This window comes from Neoarius graeffei, chromosome 2 (assembly GCF_027579695.1).
Source record: "Neoarius graeffei isolate fNeoGra1 chromosome 2, fNeoGra1.pri, whole genome shotgun sequence".
NCBI classification, from domain to species: domain Eukaryota; kingdom Metazoa; phylum Chordata; class Actinopteri; order Siluriformes; family Ariidae; genus Neoarius; species Neoarius graeffei.
In genome coordinates, this window is record NC_083570.1 from 12,360,295 (window position 1) to 12,381,272 (window position 20,978).

General features: G+C 45.1%; 1 protein-coding gene across 1 annotated transcript in view; it reads right to left on the reverse strand.

Moving 5' to 3' along the window:
* Window positions 1-19,667, reverse strand: part of rab10 (RAB10, member RAS oncogene family) — a 64,392-nt gene extending 44,725 nt beyond the window's left edge. The window contains exon 1 of the mRNA XM_060913820.1: window positions 18,933-19,667. Coding sequence (XP_060769803.1) covers window positions 18,933-19,059 — 127 coding nt within the window. The 5' untranslated portion in view covers window positions 19,060-19,667. The remainder of the gene's footprint in view (window positions 1-18,932) is intronic.
* Window positions 19,668-20,978: the final 1,311 nt, after the last annotated feature.

Consider the following 20,978-nt stretch of genomic DNA (forward strand, 5'->3'; position numbering starts at 1 on the left):
TTAGGATGCTGAGCCATTGCAGCTGCATCAGCCACTCCACCAGAGACAGAAAGAGCCAAGAGACAGGAAACAGAACTCCAAAAGAGAAGGGAAAAACAAATTTTTTTTCCCCTCGGTCGCACCAGATGATCTAGTGCGATATAATACCATCATCCTCCTCCTTACATGATGCTACGCTGTCCGTATTGAGGTATTTCACCTGACGTCACAGGGTCACGTGACTCCCCGGTGTCCGCCATTTTGAAGGTCAAGCTAGCTAATGTCAACAACATAGTAGCTAGTATGTTACTGTAGCAATGTTTACGTTCAGTCATTTGGATGACTGTTAAAACCTTTCAGTCTCAAGTAATTATGATCCGGCGGCTATTTACACCGGATCCAGTGTAAATAGCTGCCGGAGCGCGCGCTCCGGCTTGCTCCCCCTCAAATTAAAAGCAGCGCGCTCCGGCTTGCTCCCCCTCAAATTAAAAGCAGCGCGCTCCGGCTTGCTCCCCCTCAAATTAAAAGCAGCGCGCTCCGGCTTGCTCCCCCTCAAATTAAAAGCAGCGCGCTCCGGCTTGCTCCCCCTCAAATTAAAAGCAGCGCGCTCCGGCTTGCTCCCCCTCAAATTAAAAGCAGCGCGCTCCGGCTTGCTCCCCCTCAAATTAAAGCAGCGCGCTCCGGCTTGCTCCCCCTCAAATTAAAAGCAGCGCGCTCCGGCTTGCTCCCCCTCAAATTAAAAGCAGCGCGCTCCGGCTTGCTCCCCCTCAAATTAAAAGCAGCGCGCTCCGGCTTGCTCCCCCTCAAATTAAAAGCAGCGCGCTCCGGCTTGCTCCCCCTCAAATTAAAAGCAGCGCGCTCCGGCTTGCTCCCCCTCAAATTAAAAGCAGCGCGCTCCGGCTTGCTCCCCCTCAAATTAAAAGCAGCGCGCTCCGGCTTGCTCCCCCTCAAATTAAAAGCAGCGCGCTCCGGCTTGCTCCCCCTCAAATTAAAAGCAGCGCGCTCCGGCTTGCTCCCCCTCAAATTAAAAGCAGCGCGCTCCGGCTTGCTCCCCCTCAAATTAAAAGCAGCGCGCTCCGGCTTGCTCCCCCTCAAATTAAAAGCAGCGCGCTCCGGCTTGCTCCCCCTCAAATTAAAAGCAGCGCGCTCCGGCTTGCTCCCCCTCAAATTAAAAGCAGCGCGCTCCGGCTTGCTCCCCCTCAAATTAAAAGCAGCGCGCTCCGGCTTGCTCCCCCTCAAATTAAAAGCAGCGCGCTCCGGCTTGCTCCCCCTCAAATTAAAAGCAGCGCGCTCCGGCTTGCTCCCCCTCAAATTAAAAGCAGCGCGCTCCGGCTTGCTCCCCCTCAAATTAAAAGCAGCGCGCTCCGGCTTGCTCCCCCTCAAATTAAAAGCAGCGCGCTCCGGCTTGCTCCCCCTCAAATTAAAAGCAGCGCGCTCCGGCTTGCTCCCCCTCAAATTAAAAGCAGCGCGCTCCGGCTTGCTCCCCCTCAAATTAAAAGCAGCGCGCTCCGGCTTGCTCCCCCTCAAATTAAAAGCAGCGCGCTCCGGCTTGCTCCCCCTCAAATTAAAAGCAGCGCGCTCCGGCTTGCTCCCCCTCAAATTAAAAGCAGCGCGCTCCGGCTTGCTCCCCCTCAAATTAAAAGCAGCGCGCTCCGGCTTGCTCCCCCTCAAATTAAAAGCAGCGCGCTCCGGCTTGCTCCCCCTCAAATTAAAAGCAGCGCGCTCCGGCTTGCTCCCCCTCAAATTAAAAGCAGCGCGCTCCGGCTTGCTCCCCCTCAAATTAAAAGCAGCGCGCTCCGGCTTGCTCCCCCTCAAATTAAAAGCAGCGCGCTCCGGCTTGCTCCCCCTCAAATTAAAAGCAGCGCGCTCCGGCTTGCTCCCCCTCAAATTAAAAGCAGCGCGCTCCGGCTTGCTCCCCCTCAAATTAAAAGCAGCGCGCTCCGGCTTGCTCCCCCTCAAATTAAAAGCAGCGCGCTCCGGCTTGCTCCCCCTCAAATTAAAAGCAGCGCGCTCCGGCTTGCTCCCCCTCAAATTAAAAGCAGCGCGCTCCGGCTTGCTCCCCCTCAAATTAAAAGCAGCGCGCTCCGGCTTGCTCCCCCTCAAATTAAAAGCAGCGCGCTCCGGCTTGCTCCCCCTCAAATTAAAAGCAGCGCGCTCCGGCTTGCTCCCCCTCAAATTAAAAGCAGCGCGCTCCGGCTTGCTCCCCCTCAAATTAAAGCAGCGCGCTCCGGCTTGCTCCCCCTCAAATTAAAGCAGCGCGCTCCGGCTTGCTCCCCCTCAAATTAAAGCAGCGCGCGCCGGCTTGCTCCCCCTCAAATTAAAGCAGCGCGCGCCGGCTTGCTCCCCCTCAAATTAAAGCAGCGCGCTCCGGCTTGCTCACCCTCAAATTAAGCAGCGCGCTCCGGCTTGCTCACCCTCAAATTAAGCAGCGCGCTCCGGCTTGCTCACCCTCAAATTAAGCAGCGCGCTCCGGCTTGCTCACCCTCAAATTAAGCAGCGCGCTCCGGCTTGCTCACCCTCAAATTAAGCAGCGCGCTCCGGCTTGCTCACCCTCAAATTAAGCAGCGCGCTCCGGCTTGCTCACCCTCAAATTAAGCAGCGCGCTCCGGCTTGCTCACCCTCAAATTAAGCAGCGCGCTCCGGCTTGCTCACCCTCAAATTAAGCAGCGCGCTCCGGCTTGCTCACCCTCAAATTAAGCAGCGCGCTCCGGCTTGCTCACCCTCAAATTAAGCAGCGCGCTCCGGCTTGCTCCCCCGGAGTGTCGGGAGCAAGCCGGAGCGAGCTGCTTAATTTGAGGGGGAGCAAGCCGGAGCGCGCTCCGGCAGCTATTTACACTGGATCCGGTGTAAATAACTGCCGGATCATAATTACAGTAAACTAGTAAATACAGTAAAGGAAAAACTTGAGACTGAAAGGTTTTAACAGTCATCCAAATGACTGAACGCAAACATTGCTACGGTAACATACTAGCTACTATGTTGTTGACATTAGCTAGTGCTAACAGCTAGCTGCTAGTACACTGCTACAACTACACTGACCCTAATAATACAGTTCTTGGTCATTGCCTGGTAACAGCAAATTTATAACAGGCCATGTCTCAACAGACTAAGTAGTTATTTCAATGACATTTAATAACATTTTGTTTATCCTGAGGACCGAAAGTAAATGAAAATGTGAACAAACCTTAGCTGTAATAAGATGGCCACCACCGGCTCCAGGGACGACCCGCTGATGTAGGCATGTTACCCAGCCTGACAAAATATTTGTAGGCATCCAAACACTCATACGCTTTCAGATCAATACCTGTGTATGGCGATGGGTTTTTAACGACATAGGTATACAGATCATGTGGGCCGAAGTCAGGTAAAGACGAGGGCTTCGTGTACCTCCGTACTTCAGTGAACAATCCTGGTGGAAGCAGGTAAACGTCGTTCTCCAAGCCTGCTAACCTCAATTTTTGCAAATACCTCTCCCTCTGCTCGCCCTGTAAATGCCCTACGTTGCTGGATAGTGAAGGTGTTTTCTGCATCTCGCTCCTTTTTCTTTTATGGTTTTCGTTTGTCGCCTTCCTCGCATTCAAACTGATTCAAGCCGTGACGTCCAAAATGGCAGCCTAACGATGCATCACATGACTTGGTCACGTGGGTGAAAAACCTCAATACCCACTTACATTGACTGTACCGCATTTTGCATTGGAGCTTTGCAAGTTAACATCAACCGCTGCTCCCTTACAAAGCCCCACCCACTTCCTCTGATCTCAAGCGATCGGGACGTTATCGAAATATTTTGGCCGAAAGCAAAAGTAGAGCGAAAAGGACGGAGATTTTTGACCCAGAGATGAACGCAGACCAACGGCTAAAGCGTTAACACTTTTCAAATAAAACATTCATAGCAACGATCATTTACTCCAAATGGAAAGTCATGAGCAAGGAGGTGGGGAAGGAATTTGGCATACAATTATGCAAATCACTATAACTCCACCCACAAATCAGGTATAACCAACCTGTTCGACGTAATGCACGTCTGCGATATAATTGCATCACACAAATGACACTTCAGAGTATTTTGGCTTGAAAATGAACAAGTTGATAAACACAAACGAGAATTAGGACAAAAGTAATAGCACCCTATACTAAGAGAAAGGGTTACGCCGACAACGTGGCGTTCGTGAGTTATTTACTGCACGTCGCGTTTAGGAGGTGCTCGTTTCACCTTTTCCCATCTCAGGCTTTTGTCTAAACTGGGGAACAGGGGTGCTGCGCCCTCTTACCGAAATGCCGATTGAACCCCAAGTCACACTTAGGCCATGCACTTATATGCTACTGTGCAACATGCAATCTTTCTCAAAACCATCTTTTCTCCGTGAAAACATCCCAGCAACACCACGTGACAATGTGTCTGATCATCAAATACGTTATAATTACTCCAAAAATATTCCAATCGTAGTAGATACACCGCCAGACGGTGCAAAAACAACCCGAATTGGCGGTTTCCAGACTGAGGCCCCATGTTGTTTACTTGTCGCGGCTGCTCTCGTGAGATTTGACATGGGTTACGTACAAGGTCAGCTGACTTGTAGAGCGAGATTTCTCGAGACTGAATGACCTTTCACCCACTGGCGCGGGAGCTTTTGACAGTAGTAGTTCGCGAGTTGTTTTTGTTGACACTTGGGCATTTAAAGATGTCGTCCCGCGGCACGAAACGGAAGAAAGCCAAAGACTGTCCGGGGCAGAAGACGATTACTTCTTTCTTTTTCAACGTTGACAATTTGTTACAATTTCCCCCTCAGATAGCCTCAGAATGTGCCATTGTAGCCTCAATTTTTCAAAGGCTTCGCACGGCGGAGGGGGGAACAGACAACCCCCCCGGTCGCTTCGCTCCCTCATACTAAATTTTTCTAGAAAAACCTCGGTGTCTTGTGGGCATGGCTGAATAGAAGCACTGCCGATTGGTGTTTTTCAATCAGTCAGTACACGAGAGAAGGAATATGGTAGTGAACGACATCAGCAGCACACAGAATTATGGGGCTGTGATGAGATTATGATTTTCAGGAAGCTCTTTATTGGGTCTCCGAGTCGGAGCTTAACCCAGAAAAGCTGGGAATGAGGCGGGAATACGTGTGTTGGATAAGACCAGCACACATGTTCACACCTTGGGGCAATTTAGAACTCACCAAATTCACCTAATGGCTTGTTTTGGGGATGTCAGAAACTGGAGAACCCAGAAGGAACCCATACACACAAAGGTGAATTTAAATAAATAAATAAATATCCAAAATAAAAGTACCTGAGAAGGAATCCTTAGTAGAAGTGTCTGAAAATTTAACTGGAAATGGAATTGTGTCAAGTCCCAAGGTCTCTTTGAGGACAGCTGTCCAACCTTTATCTCAAAAGTGCAAGCTCTTCCCAAAGACGCCATCCTTCCTGAACGGACCACAATTTTCCAAAGTGGCCATGATAACGGAGTACCATACTCTACATTGCAGAATTTATAATCCTTGAATGACAGTGTGGGATTGTTTTTTTTCCCCTCTAACTTAATTGTATGGTGCACAGAAAGCAGAGATGTTTCCAAAACAAACACTGCTCTGTGTGCGCGCGCGCGCGTGTATGTTTGTGTGTGGGGGGAATGCCACCATGTCATCATTCCCAGTCACGATGGTGCTCGTGTAATCACACGCCAACGTAGGATCGTAAACCTGATGTTCTCAGGAGAACCGGACATTAAAATCAGCTGGGCACTGAAACAATAGTGTTCACTCACTCTCACATGCACCAAATTTGGCAAAATCGTGAGTATCCCATGCTTGCTGATCAGGAACCAAGAGTTACAGATTTACTGTCCACTTCAGGAAAATATTTCACGGAACGCCATAAACCAGTCACATCTGGCAACCCAGAAACGTTACCTCTACAGGAAATCTGTCGGAAAGTCTCTCCTCCCCCCCCAAAAAAAAATGCTTGGAGATCTGTGGACAACACAAAGTATGAAAAAAGTTTTGGCACCTGAAAAACAAGGGGAAATGTTTTCATCCACTGGCGAAAAATCAAACTCGTCAACATGACTCGGTTTAGCGTGTAGTTCACTTCATTTCATGCACATTTTACAATTTTAACACCAGCAGTCGACAATTTGCCATGACTTTCAAAAGCAACACTAAGAAAACTGCTGAACAGTTAAAGAGCGGAGTAATAATTACTTAATTAGAACCTCAAATTAGCTGACGGCCTCGCCCACTCGCTTTCTATCGGCTCACAAGATGGAGGCTTATGAATGAATAGTAGATACCAGCAGCAAACCTGCGTCCTTGGGCCATCCTTAAAAAAAAAAAATCCGTTTCCTGTCCCCCGGGTGAGCAAAAAAATTCAGTCGGGGAGGGAGGGATTTTTTTCCTTTATATATGGATGGATAAGAAATCGCAATGCTGTGTTTGCTTTCTTTCAGTACTTTATTACAAAAGCAGACATTTAATAAAATGACAGTTTAATCAACTGAAACTTGTACAAAAACTAAGTTAGCATTTTAAATGCTGACTGCAACATTTGCAAAACTTTTACAAAAAGGTACTTAAAATATCCGACACACGGACTTTTTGTAGCTCTAAATCGGCCGTTAGGCCTAGTTCGGATGAAATTACACTATTAAAATGATCACTGAATGATTTGTTTTTCTGAATCTTTACTATTTTGTTGTTCGCTAAAATACCATTTTGCGATTTCACACTTAAGCAAATGTTTGAAAACTCCGGATCTCCTTCCTTCATGGTGGCTGCCATTTTTTTGTGCCGCACGGCGCATGCGCAGAGCTGATTCAGTTCTATATTCTGCGCGGAATGCAGGGCTTTCCACAAGCGCCGGCTGCCGGCCAGACAGCCAACTACACAATTAAGTCCAGCCGGCTACTTTAATGACTTATTTTTGTAGCCCACAGGCTCTAAATATTAAATTTTTGATTTTAATAAAATTAAATGTTTATCGAACGGACTGAATGTCAAACTGAACCGCACTCATTTAAGTTGTGATTCGCGCCGTTTGTACCGATAACCACAAATTCCCCACCGACTTCGTTGATCAAGGGAGAGTAACTCATCCGCGGCCCCGAAATGCGGCGTGTGCGCGCACTCGGCGGAGGCAGTACTGTGTCGGGGCCGTCGGAGGGAACAGAAGCAGAGAGAACGCTTATTTTGTCTCCGGTAAACCAGTCTTCTCTCGTTCAATTATGTGCTGGCATCAAAAGACACCGTTGGTTGTAAATGAAACCAAACTGAGTGGTTGGAGTGTATTTTCATACACAAATGGAGAAATGTTGGCTGAGTGTGTAATTGTGTAGCCGCCACTGCAGACCGCTGTTGTTGTTAATTCATAGCATGCTCAGTTGCGTGAATGTGTCATGCACCGAAAATAAGAGATTTACAAGCCAGGAACGCCTCATGATGCAATACGCAAGAAAAGAAAAGATTTACTGCAATTTTACTTTGTATTTGAGTAAAGTGAATAAATAAATGGTCTGTGGAAAATACATTTAATCCTGGGAACTGCGTGCACAGGAGTTTATTTTGTGTTTACTCCCCCCCGGCTGGCTACTTATTTGTCATGGCTGGCTAGTATGAGCCTTAGTGGAAAGCCCTGGGAATGCGGAAATGTCAAGTTCGATTTTAGATTTATGAACCCGAAAAAAAAAAAAAGTCGAAAAACCGCCGTTTAAAAAAAAAAAAAAAAACCCGCACAAACGGCACTCACCCGGCCGGTGGACCAGAAACAGAACATTTTTTTTAATAATGGCGTTGGTGGAAGTCGACAAGGGAGGGACTGGGGAATGAGAGAACTAGTCTAACATTACATCTCAAACGTTAAATTTGTACATGCTCCCCCCCTTACATGACGAGTTCACTACCTTAAGCAGTTATGTTAAAAAAATTAATTCTTAATTGCAATTCAGCAGTGCTTTAGTCCTTCAGCTCCATCACTTCCTCACATGTAAACTCCAAAAACAGCCACATACACGATCGCCATCGCGCATCAATTACGGAAAAACTTTAAAATGTTACACTACCAATAACAAGGTCGTATTAAAGTGCTGATGACACGTTTTTGACATCTTTGGCGAGGTTTTATAACAAAAAGTAATTCCCGATGATCCATATATTAATTCACGAAGGCGCCTATTTTACAAGTTATGATAAAAAACACGGCTATTTGGGCAAATTTGGCAGGGCTGCAGCACCCAGGAGACGAAAGAGGAGGAGGAGCTATAGGATGTCAGCGAAAGAACCTTCCTCCTCACTTACCAGTTTGTTGTTGATGTGACAGGTGTTCAGTTTGTCATTATTAGTATTTTTATTAGACATTATTATACATACATATATACGCATTTTATTTATATATATACACACAAGTTATTATGCCTTCACGTTGTGTTGCCGGCTTTTGCTCCAAAACCCACAAGGATGGGGTAAGTTTATTCAAGTTTCCCAGAGATCCCGAGCTGCATGCGCAGTGGGTGAAGCAAGTCAGGCGCACTCGTGACAAGTGGGAGCCCTCACCAACATCCGTCCTGTGCTCTGAACACTTCGATTTGGATTGTTTTGACACCCTTCCCAGCTTAAAAGAATCTCTTGGGTGTTCAGTTCAGCACAAACGTGTGTTACTACCATCAGCAGTGCCTGCACAGTGTTGCCAGATTGGGAGGTTTCAAGTGCATTTTGGTGGGTTTTGAACATATTTTGGGCTGGAAAACGTCAGCAGTATGTGTTGCCAGATACTGCTGAAGTTTTCCAGCCCAAAATATGTTCAAAGCCCACCAAAATGTACTTGAAACCGCCCAACTGGGCAGGAAACCTCCCAATCTGGCAACACTGCCAGTATTCCGGAGGGGGTCTACTAGTAGCTATGCCGGATCCAAAGACAGTCCTCCTGTCAGAACGTGTTGTGAAACGACATAAGATAAAGGTACGTAGAGCTATAGATTCTACATGATAATCATAAATGTAATCAAAGTCGGCGTGATATCAGTCATGTATTTGCTTGTGAAAGCTTGCGGCTTTCATGTAACTGCCGCCTAGCAACGAGAGGCAAAGGGTAAAGAGGGTAGGCTATCAGATTCTATTCGGAAGAGATCAACAATTCTAGACTCGCAGAAGAGGAAGAGCTAGCACTAGAGAGTTCACCGGCGTTTTCATGCGCCATTTCCATTGAGTAGAACCAGAGTAGAACAGCCAGTGAACCGCAGTGTGTTCTTCCGCTGACGTCACAACATGGCCGCGAGCCACGGACCCAGTTTTCTTGCGCTGTGCAATTAAAAGTTGGATATTTGCGTAACAACAGCTTCTTTTCACGTAATTATAACAGAAATCTAACATGTTTGCCATGTTGTATAGTTTATTTAAGAAATTGCATAGAGTCATGTTCATGTCATCAGCCCTTTAAGGGCACTACATCTTGCAGGAATCTTACGATAACATGGTAAGACACAAAGTAATAACCAAATCCAAAAAAAAAAACCCCCGACCAGTATTAACAACTATTTCAGGCTGGAGAGTTCCTTTAAAAACTGAAACACGAATTCAGATAAAGGAGTTGGGATTTTTGTTGTTTTTGGCTCGTGCCATTGGAACAAAAAGACAGTAAACTTACCTTGAACCCTTGGACAAATCAGAACCCTCGGACAAATCAGAACCCTCGATATTCAGTGTGTGGAGTGTTCAGAAGGTTTAACCAATGACGACACCAATTAAACCTTTTCGTTAGAGAGAGCATGCGAGCTACTACAGGAAACTAAACATACACAGTTTCCGTGCCTTGAGTTCATCATCCATGCCTAACAAAATCTGTCTTCTCAAAAAATAAATAAACTCCAGAACAAACACCACATTTAAAGGCACACTAAGATTAGTCCATTTTATCCCCCGATATCGTTGCACTAGTATGTGTAACAAATTTGCCTTTTTAACCTCTTGAACCCGCGCTCACAAAGCTCCGCCCTCTAGGATCGCACTGACTAGCGCTGTGTTCACATGCTATCAGAATTATGATAAATTTGAAGTTACATCCGAACGCGTAAACGACTCAATTTCAAGCGGGAAATAATTCCGATATACCAGCTTCCCAGAATTGGGACGACCTTCAACCGTTGTTCATCACGTGGTGGAGAAAAGGACCGTTTCAGTAGCGGAAAGCAGTATGTAACTGCAACCATCATGAGCTGCTTGTGTGTGCATTCACAAGACCAAAACAGATTAAAAAAATAATAATAAATAAAAAATATATACACATGTTCCACCAATATGTTCCACGCGAAATTATGTTTATGCATAGATACTGACACCATTCCAGTCCTAAAAATCACTTCAACATGACACTTGTAATTCCGATTTGACTACAGGTAACCCAGGCTCACGATTTGTACAAGATGTACTGTATACAAATTAACAAAAAAATAGAAGAAACCTTTGTTACATGCACACTTCGAGCACAGTGAAATTCATCCTCTGCATTTAACCCATCTGAAGCAGTGAAAACACACACGCACAGAGCAGTGGGCAGCCACACCAGAGCGCCCGGGGAGTAGTCAGGGGTTCGGTACCTTGCTCAAGGCCGCCCCACATCAACCTAACTGCATGTCTTTGGACTGTGGGGGAAACCGGAATGCCTGGAGGCAACCCACGCAGACACAGGGAGAACATGCAAACTCCACACAGAAAGGCCCTCGCCGGCCGCTGGGTTCGAACCCAGAACCTTCCTGCTGCGAGGCGACCGTGCTAACCACTACACCAGTAAATAAACGATTGTCCATCCAAATTTCACAAATAAAGCTTAGATTGCAAGAAAACAAGTGTACTTACCATTTCGTGCACGCACTTGTTCAGTTTAAGCGTATTTTAGCCATTTTCGGGTACCCATACTCCAGCGAACCACCGCGCCAAGTCACTCTGCTTCCACCTAATTTTTTTTTCACTAAAAACGAGGATTCTTCCAGATTTAAACCCACCAGGCAAAAGAAGAATGTCTAAGGATATCCAGGAAGTATTTCAATACAAAATATTTAACTAATAGTATAAATTTCATCATTTAATTACGAAAAGCAATAGGCCAAACTTCTTGCCATAGAAAACCTGGACAGAAGCGAGTACATTACGCCACAGGAAACCCGAAACCAAACGTTATCTCGAAGCTGATTGGACCGTTACGAACAATAGATAATCCCAAACACACTTGGGCCCTGTCCACACGGCAACGGATTCAGGTGAATCTGATAAAATTGTTTATCGTTTCGGCCTGGCGTTCACACAGCACCGGCGTTTTGGGTGCCCCAAAACGAAATCTTTTGAGAACAGGTTCCAGAGTGGAAAGATCTGGCAACGGCGCCGTTGCGAAGTCGTCTGGATGAGTAGAACGGATTTGTTTACGATGACGTCACAACCACATGTGCTTCACGCCGGGTAGAAGTGTAACGAACTCGATGCGAGTTGTCAACAAATCCTATAACTTGGTTCATGAAACGCGCTTACAAAATATTTTCACTGTGAATATTTATTGTGTAATGGTGCAAAGTGAGAGAGAGAGAGAGAGAGAGAGAGAGAGAGAGAGAATATAGCCCTTAGGGCAGAGTCAATCCCACCAGCAAAAATAGGGGAAAAAAAGGAGCGATCTCACTTCTTCAGATGTTGGTTTAAGTCCTACAATACATTCCTCAAAAAGGGTGTAGAAGAACAAATTAATCCATCAACGTATAGCATTCAATTTATTCCGGACCATTAAAGACGCCGCTTTCCGTGTAGAATCATACGTCATCCTCGCCGCCATATTGGATGGGTCAAAGCGGAGAATAAAGATGCCTCATTCATGTGCTGCGTTTAACTGTACCAACAGGTTTGCCGTCCAAACGAGATCACATGGGATTACCTTTCACAGGTGAGACTGGAAAAATACTTTTCATTGTATTTGGTCATTATAACGTCATTTTACGAACAGATTTTTCTGACTGTGGCTAATATGAAGTCTCGCGCATAATAGTTTATGCGCATGCGTCCTTACTTCTATTATTCTGGTGTCTCCGATGGGACCGTCTTACAGCGCACCTAGAGGTGTGGAATGTGTATTGCATCGTTTTCAGCAAGCGTTGCGTTGCCATATGGACCTGATATTTTACTGATCCGTTGCCCATGTGGACGCGATATATATATATTTTTAAATCTTGTTGCCGTTGTCGTGTGGATGTAGCCTTACTCAGGCAAAAGTAGTCCGACAAATCAAAGCTAAGCGGGGGAGGGTACAATATTACAGCAGCCAATCAGAAACACACCTGACGAAGCAGGGAAAAGCGTTGGCAATTTTCAATCCCAAACCGGCTCTGGAACAACTGTAAATAAACCAAAATGTGATAACATTCGAGGCGTAAAGAAAATCACTAACTAGATTTTGGGTGAGAGCAAGATTATTTTTTTAGGTAAAAAGAGTATTGGGTACCCAAAAATGGCTAAAATATGCTTAAAATGACCAAATACATGCAAGAAACTGGCAAGCACACTTGTTTTCTTGCAATCTAAGCTTTATTTGTGAAATTTGGACAATCGTTTATTTACTTTTTTATATTAAATTTGTATACAGTACATACATCTTATACAAATCGTCAGCATGGGTTACCTGTGATTCCACAAGCAGGACTTGCACTAGTGCATCCAAAAACACAAGCATTCCCAGACAAGAAGCCAGTTTTCCAAACGGTGGTCAACCATGGAACATTTTCACCAAGCTCAAGGCATGTCCCTTTACACACACATCCAGAAGGGTAATTTTGAACAAGGCCATCTGTCTAGACCAGAAAAATAAATAAAATGTGTCTGGAAAAATCCCAAGGGAGTCTGGAGCCTGAGTCGTGACGTCACCTGCGGAAGCGTCAGCAGGCTGCGAGAGCTTTGCACGGTTTCAGTGCACAGCCTGTGTAGACCAAGTTTAGCAGCTAGCGATTTTGCGTTGAAATATGGAATTGTCACCTGAGCGCAATGTTACTTCACCCTCGGATGAAGAATATAATGAGATGTCAGAATTTCTTATCCTGGCAACAGTCAACTTGTGAATTGCTGATTTTCTTGGTCTTTTTCTCAGCTCTGCTTGGTTCTCGGCTTCCGGGCACCTCGTACGAAGCGCTCCCATTTCTCGCTCATTGTCCAGTCTTTTGCGAAACGATGAGTACTAATCCCATCATGACTGGTGTTGCTACACGCTTCTACGAAACACCTGTTAAGTATTTTAATAATTACGCGATAACGAAGAAATTTGGCATCCCGCATGTGATCAATGTTTCCCGGGAAATCCAGATGCCAAGTTTTTTCAGAGGCGGACCAATTCGCCTCAAATGCCTTGAATTCAACTGAATTTTTCTGGTATTGCACAAGGTTTTAAAAAAAAAAAAAAAAAAAAAAATGCACAAAATGTGGCAGATATTTGACCGAAGTTTAATATAAAATAGAAGAATTATTGATTTTGCTCCTGAATTTACCCGTGATGTGCACTTTAAACTATGATGCGTCACGTCCTATATACACTTCAGGGCTCGAAATTCGCGGTGGTCCGGTCGCCCGAGGCGACTTAATGTGTCACTTGGCGGGTAATTCCTGTCACTAGGCAGCCCGGCTGGCTAGTTGAAAATAAAAAAATATATATATATATGAAGCGAAGATTCAGACTAGGGCTGTGCGATATATCGACTATACTCGATATATCTCCGAAAATTCTGTGCGAGATACATGAAATTATTATATCATAACTATCGAGTATTTTATGGTCATCTGCCGACTTGTGTTTGTTTAAAACCTTTTCCGGTGGTTTTCTCCCTGTCCCTCAGGCAGTAACGTGAGAGGCTGCCTAAGGGTTTGAAAAAAAAAAAAAGTCACACACTCGCCAACCAATCCCGGGCGACATCTCGGTGCTGAAAGGAACTTGTGGGAAGATTTCCTAGTTTCGGTTTCCAGCGCTGACTCAGTTCGTGCAATCTCTGGTGCTGCACAGGCTACCGTGTAAGCGCTGTCAATTTCAGCAACAAATTAAAAACGGAAGCAGACGAATTGGTTCCTAAAAGAACTAGTAATGGGTCAGTCATCTGGCATTTTTTTGGATATCGCGAGGAGGAAATGGAACAGCAAATGCCAGTTTGTAAAGTGTGCAACAAATGCTGTGTTCACATATACCGGTACGAAAGTGGTATAACTGTATCGATACAAAGTATACCGGTACAGTTTAGTGCATCTGTCCACACTAGCGAGAAATGTTTCCGTGGTTACCGAGTAGGGGTGGGCAAAAATATCAATACGGCGATATATCGCGATACCGTGTCTTCCGATTCAATATCGATATTTTTTTCAAATAATAAATCATGTTTCAGACGGGTTGTAAATCCAGTACGACTTCCGCACCTCCGCTCCGCAAGGTGTCACTGTGCCGCTACCTCACTGGAAGGCACTCTGTCTTCTTTTTTCCCCCAGTGGTTGCAGTGAGGGAAAAAAACAAGCAAGCATGGCTGTTAACATAAACCTAGAGACGCCGCCGAACTTTAAGGCAGATGTTTGGAGGCACTTTGGATTCCAAAGGAAAGGAGAGAGAAAAAAAAAAAAAGTGAGCTGGACAAAGAGTACGCACTTTGCAAAACCTGTTTCGCTCCAATTAGATATTCAGGTAACACAACAAACTTGCGAACTTACTTAGCACGACACCACCCCGACATATTAGCTCAGCCGGAGCCACCGAAACCCGACCCGAAGCAAACTACACTGGACAGCGCCAAAGTCCTCCCGTCTACTTCAGTGATGTGTGACTTACTCTCACCGTGAACTTAATTTTGTCATTTAAGGCCAAAGGCAAGAAGCTGCACTTTATTTTGCATTTTCAATTTTAGTGTGTGTGACACACTGCATTTTATTTTGAGTATTTACTCAAAGTCCAGAAGAAACATGATTCACTGAGGTTTCAATTCAGTTTCAGTGTGTGGACACTGACCCACACTGCCCTTTGTTTTATAATTGTGCTCAGGGAGACTAAAGGCTTCTGCATGCTCTTGCGACAAGGCTTTCGCAGATAGCTTTTCGCAGACAGTTGTAATTTATCATTGAGCGGGGAGTATAGGCGTGCGCGATGTTATTCACCGCCACAACGCAAGGGGGCGCGAAGTCGCTAGGAGTAGTTGGTGGGTGTGGTTAGTGGAGTGTTTATCCTCTGGTTACTTATAATGACTAGAACTTTTTTTTTTATAATGACTAGAACTGGAGTCGTATAGATGTACGTACTTCCTCAATCAACCGCTCTTCATGCTGCTCCATCTTCGCTCGTGCTTTTAAAAATGCCGGTCGTGAAAACAAAAACCGGGAAAGTAGGGAAGCGGAAGTGCGTGTACAGCGGATGTAGAGTGGACCAATCAGAGCCCTCTTGTCTGCGAGGCTTCTGCGGTGGTCACAATTTTTGGGAGGTGCGCGCAGAGCGTCTGCGAAGGTGGGGGGGCTACGCAGACACTGTCTGCGAGGACTGGGTTGTCAGCATAAATTGGCCTTAAGATGCACACTGCACTTTTCTGCGTGTTTTTCCTGCAAATATGTTGTAACTCGCGCTTGTATAGTTACAATAAAATGGCATGGATAATTTGAATTACATTGTTTTGACTCAGTTTGTCCCATGAATTATCACCATCATCTGATGTACATACAACTCGGATTTTAAGATGCATAATGCAGTTTACATTTTTCAGTGAACTATGTAGAATATCGCAATATTTTGATATCGCAATATTGTATCGTGACTCAAGTATCGTGATGCGTATCGTATCGTGAGGTCCTTGGCAATACCCACCCCTATTACCGAGTAACTTCCTTCTGAGAATATGGTGGATGAAACATGTGCGCGCTTTTTGTTGTCAATGTACAGTCTATTTCTGGTGGTCATTTATTCAGTCGAATCATAAAATACGTGAGGCAGTTGAGAAAGAAACAAAGAAAACGAATCTCCGTTCTTCACTATTTTATTCAGCGAAGACATCGATTGAGGTGTGTGACTTTGCGCATTATATTTGTATCGATACAGAACCTCTTCATCTGTCCACACTACAGCGAAGCGCTACAGTACCGATACGAAACCCATACATTTGTGGGTTTCGTACCGATACAGTTATACCGCTACAGTACCGGTATAGACCCCTTGCACTGATGTCACCCGAAACCGGAAGTAAACAAACCCTGCGCCATATTGGAAGACCAACAAACTCATGATTAGGGGGAAATAATGGCAGCACACGGTATGTGAACCCACGAGGCACTTGATTCATTGAAAACCTACAATGGTAAACTTTTGTGCTGTGTTAGGGTTCTAACAAAGCTGATGGGAAAGGTGAAAAGAAGTCTTTCTACAGAATACCACCTGTGATTGAGACACAAGGGGAGCAAACCAAGGAGCTTTCTGCCAGGAGACAGAGAGAGGATTTAGCTGCTTTATGCAGAGCGGATCTGAATACTTCAAGTCTACAGCAGTACAGAATATGTTCAGACCATTTTGTTACTGGTAAGTCACTAGGCTAGAGTGTTGTAGAACATTTTTTTAAATGTTTACTGAATAAAAACATCCTTAATTTTATGTTATACATTTCATTTCTTTTTGTTTTAATTTTCCTCCCTCCATCACTCTTTGGATTTTAAATATAGTTTTTCCCCATGTCCAAATAATTCAAAGATCCTTATGTTTCCATTTTCCCTTGCCCCGAGTCTTATCATATGGGTCAAACCCATCTATCACAGCCAATTTCTCCACATACCGTGCCCTTTCTGCAGCTGGTAATATACGCACAGAACCAGAATTATCAGCCATCGTGTCACTTCACAACAGCTGTAATATCACTTCACTCTCGCTCGTAGTTTTTGTATTGTGTGTGAGTATGTATGTACTTGGTCTTCCAATATGGCGCCCTAACAAAGTCACGCGGTACGGGGACGTCACGCGGCAGCCCTCTATGGACCCTTTTCACGTGACGTCACGACAAACGTGGCCGCCATTTTGGACGTGTACTACCAGTAGTTTACCACAGCCAGCATTGAGGAACGGCAGCAAAAAAAGTGTTTATTTTCAGCAAGACTTCCATCATGCCACTATATTGTTGTGCACCTGGATGTAGTAACCATCAACAAACAAGGCAAGGGTTATCATTTTATCGGATCCCGACGGAGAAGATGGATAGCGGCCATTAAAAAAAATTAACAGATTGGCAGCCCTCGGCATACCAGCGCTTGTGTAGTGACCACTTTGTTGGAGGTAAGACGAATAAAATTAGCCAGAAAAGGCATTACATTGCTGTTAACATTCTATGGCGGCGAGTGTGTAACCAAATAGGCTAAAATAACCCATTGTAACCTCTTTGTTCTTCTGTAGTAGCTATTAGCTAACGACATTAGCTAGCGTGGTGTTCCTTTGCTGTTGGTAGACTGTAGGACAGATCAGAGGCAATGTCCTACAAACAGCGCTTAATTTGAGGGGGATCAAGCCGGAGTGCGCTCCGGAACCTCAGGCGTTGGCTCCGGCAGCTATTTACACTGGATCCGGTGATCCGACACCTCTTTTGACTATGTAACAAAAAAAAAAACCCAAATAATTAAATTTAAAAAAATGCAAGTTTATTTAGTGTTAATGTCTGATTTTGATATCTGCCTTGTTGGTGATTTCTCTCATGAAACGACATCCACAAAATATCTGCAGATGAACTTAATTTGCAGTGTTATTACAAAACATGCCCAGAAGCGCAGCGCCCCGCCCCCTTTTTTTCCGCACCGGAGCCGCTCATCCTCTGCGCTCCGGGACCTCCCACTTTACAAATTAAGCACTGCCTACAAATAAGTGTTCAAAACAAGAGGAACATGTATTTGTCTCTTAAATCCAGGCCGTTCCCTGTAATCTGTAACACTGGGTTGGAGAAAGTAATGGCAAATAGCGAGTGCACAAACTGTAGAAGGTAAACTGTACACAGCGCCAGGGCAGTGTGATGGTATGTCTACTTTTAGATTGTGTTAGCTTATCAATGAACACACTCGTCACTCGACGAGTCTCACGTCTTTACGACGGATACTTAAATGTGTGTTAGGTATTATTGTTGCAGTCTAAGCAGTCATTGTAGCAGCTAGATGAGCGAGAACCGAAAGGGTCTGTGCCATAAACCGTTATTTCTGTACGGCGTTGCTAATGTGTCGTTACTGTTATTTCTCCCTCTGCTCGCCCTGTAAATGCCCTACGTCGCTGGATAGCGAAGGTGTTTTCTGCATCTCTCTCCTTTTTCTTGTATGTTCTCCGTTTGTCGCCTTCCTCGCATTCAAACCAATTCGAGCCGAAGTCCGCTACATGTCCAAAATGGTGGTCGCGTTTACGAAGGTCACGTGACTGAAAAGGGTCTATAGTTGCTAGCGTGGACAGGTGTTGCGGTACGAAAATAGTATCGTATCGGTACAAATTCCCTAGTGTGGACAGGGTAAAAAAAAAAAAAAAACATCAAAATACCTAGGTCTTGAAATAAATGCACATTAGTCATGAACAATGGTAACTACTCTTGTTATTTTTGACAGAAATAAAATTCATACATGAACAAATTTTGGCGAGTTACTTTGGAAGGTAACTAGTCCGGCTGGCTGGTGAAAAAAAACAAACAAACATGAATTTCTAGCCCTGCACTTTTCAAATGATTGAAGAAAAAAAAAATCCATATAGCATCTTTAAACTCAAGTAGACAGTATGGTGTGGAAAAGTGTTCCATTCGGGTCCGTCCTCCCTACATAGTGCGCCTAGTGATAACGGCCTTTCCACCCTACTTAGTGCCCTAGACAGCCATTTCACATCGATTTGGACTGCGGCCTTGAAGAAAACCGCTTTCCAAGGGCCACTGACTGAAACGTGAAAAACGGACTCGTGTGAAGGTGTGAGACTAAGGTGTTCCTCACCTATGGTGGAGATAAAGGTGGTGTTAAAGGCGTCGTCTGAGAAGCGGAACAACACGCAGGTTTTCCCCACACCGGAGTCTCCGATCAGGAGAAGCTTAAACAGCAAGTCGTACGTCTTCTTCGCCATGTTGTGTTTTTTAAAACACTACAGAAGGGACACAGAGAGAAAGAGAGAAAGGGAGGGAGGAGGAGGGGATCCCAAACAACACCAATACTGTACAGCGGTTGCTCCTGTTGTGAAGCGAATTCTTCTTGGTTAGCTTGAAGCTAAGCTAACGCTAGCTTGGCTAATTTGCTGTAGCGCGAGCTAAAAGCCGCGCTCTCTTTCTTAAACTCTGAGGTGATTTTTTCTGCTCTTGTTGTTGGCGTTAGCCCTCAGGAACAGTTCAGAAAAAGCGGTCTTGAAATAAAAAATAATCCACCTTCCTGCTTTCTTTCTCTGCTCCCACACAGTTCAGGACAAAATGGCTCCCTCTCTCCGAAACCCCTTCACTCTTTCTTCACAGCCGGGCGTTTATCACCGTTACCACCACCGCGTCGTCATCTCACTCTCTCCTCCGGATCACAGTCCGAAAAGCCTCAAACGCCTTTTATTTCTCCGTTGTTGTTGTAGGCTTTTTTTTTTTTTAATTATTATTATTTTCTAATTTGTACGCGAGCCGACAAACAGCTAGACGACCGCCGTCGCCTTCGAATGGAGCCACCGCGGCCGGCGACACCCTACATCTACAGTCACCGCCCTTCTCCCCGCCCACACCACACGCGTCCTCTGCACTGATTGGCTGAGGTTGCAACATTTCGTAACATTTCCCCTGCTGCTCATTGGACAGAATCACCATCCGTCAAAGGACGACATGCGGAAATTCACTGACGCTGCTGCTTCCGAAATATCAACTGCGTGAACGAAGCTCCAGCTTTATCACAGGATTAAAGGCGCAATACGTGATTTTTTTCCTCCTTTAAAGTGCACATCACGGGTAAATTCAGGAACAAGACATACATGGCAACCAATACGGAACGTCCGTATTTTATACGGATTTGATTCAATAAACGTAGAATACGGGCGTACAAATAAAGTTATACGGATTCTTTAAAAAACTTCAGTATTTATTTAGAGCTATAATCAATAGATAGTTTTCACTGACGTCACGGCATTCCGGGGAATGCCCCCCAGCCGCCATCTTGGTGGGCAAACAAAACGGACCATCGCCACTACTGGCTACGTTATCTCGGACGAATTTATGAAGTTATATAGTCAGTTTTCTAAAATAAAGATCAATGTCGGCAAAATCAAGCAAACAGAAGTATATAGATACCAGTGGCGGCTGCTGGTTTTTAAAACAGGGGAAGCCCATTTTACGCATTCATCGTAAAACCTGTAGGCCGGATATCAAAGCATAGAAAGGTGTGCCCCATTTGCACAGTGAACTAGACAACCCTACCTAGTGGCAGAAAGTATTTTTGCTTGTACATTTCATGTTATAGTCTGGCTTGCCAGGCTAGTGCCTCATATCCTTAATCTTACGCTACGTTCACACTGCAAGGCTTAATGCTCAATTCCGATTTTTTTGTGAAATCCGATTTTTTTGTGAGGTCGTTCACATTAACAAATATATGCGACTTGTATGTGATCCTCAGTATGAACGAAAAGCGACCTAAAAGTGTTCCGCATGCGCATTGCAGGATACGACGACGTCACACGCAGTGAGCATGGCCAGTGTTTACGGAAGTAAAACCGCCCGGTTGCGCTATGACCCATCCAATCTAGCTTGAATAGCTGCATCCCCCCAAATGGAAATCAGCTCCCTAACCTCTGCGTCCTTCCATTGAGAAGATTCAGAACCTTCACAGCCCGAAGCGTCCCTCGCATTGATGTCATGCGCAGAGGCGCAGATACGTTTTTTGAACTGGGGGGGACAAAAAAAAGGGAGGGACAAAGCTGCCAGCAAACCAACCCCAACCCCGATATGCCTGTCAAACTTGTTGTTAGTAACCATAGCAACCAAGCTCGAGCTCGCAACCTGTGCAGTCTGCGCAGCTCAACCA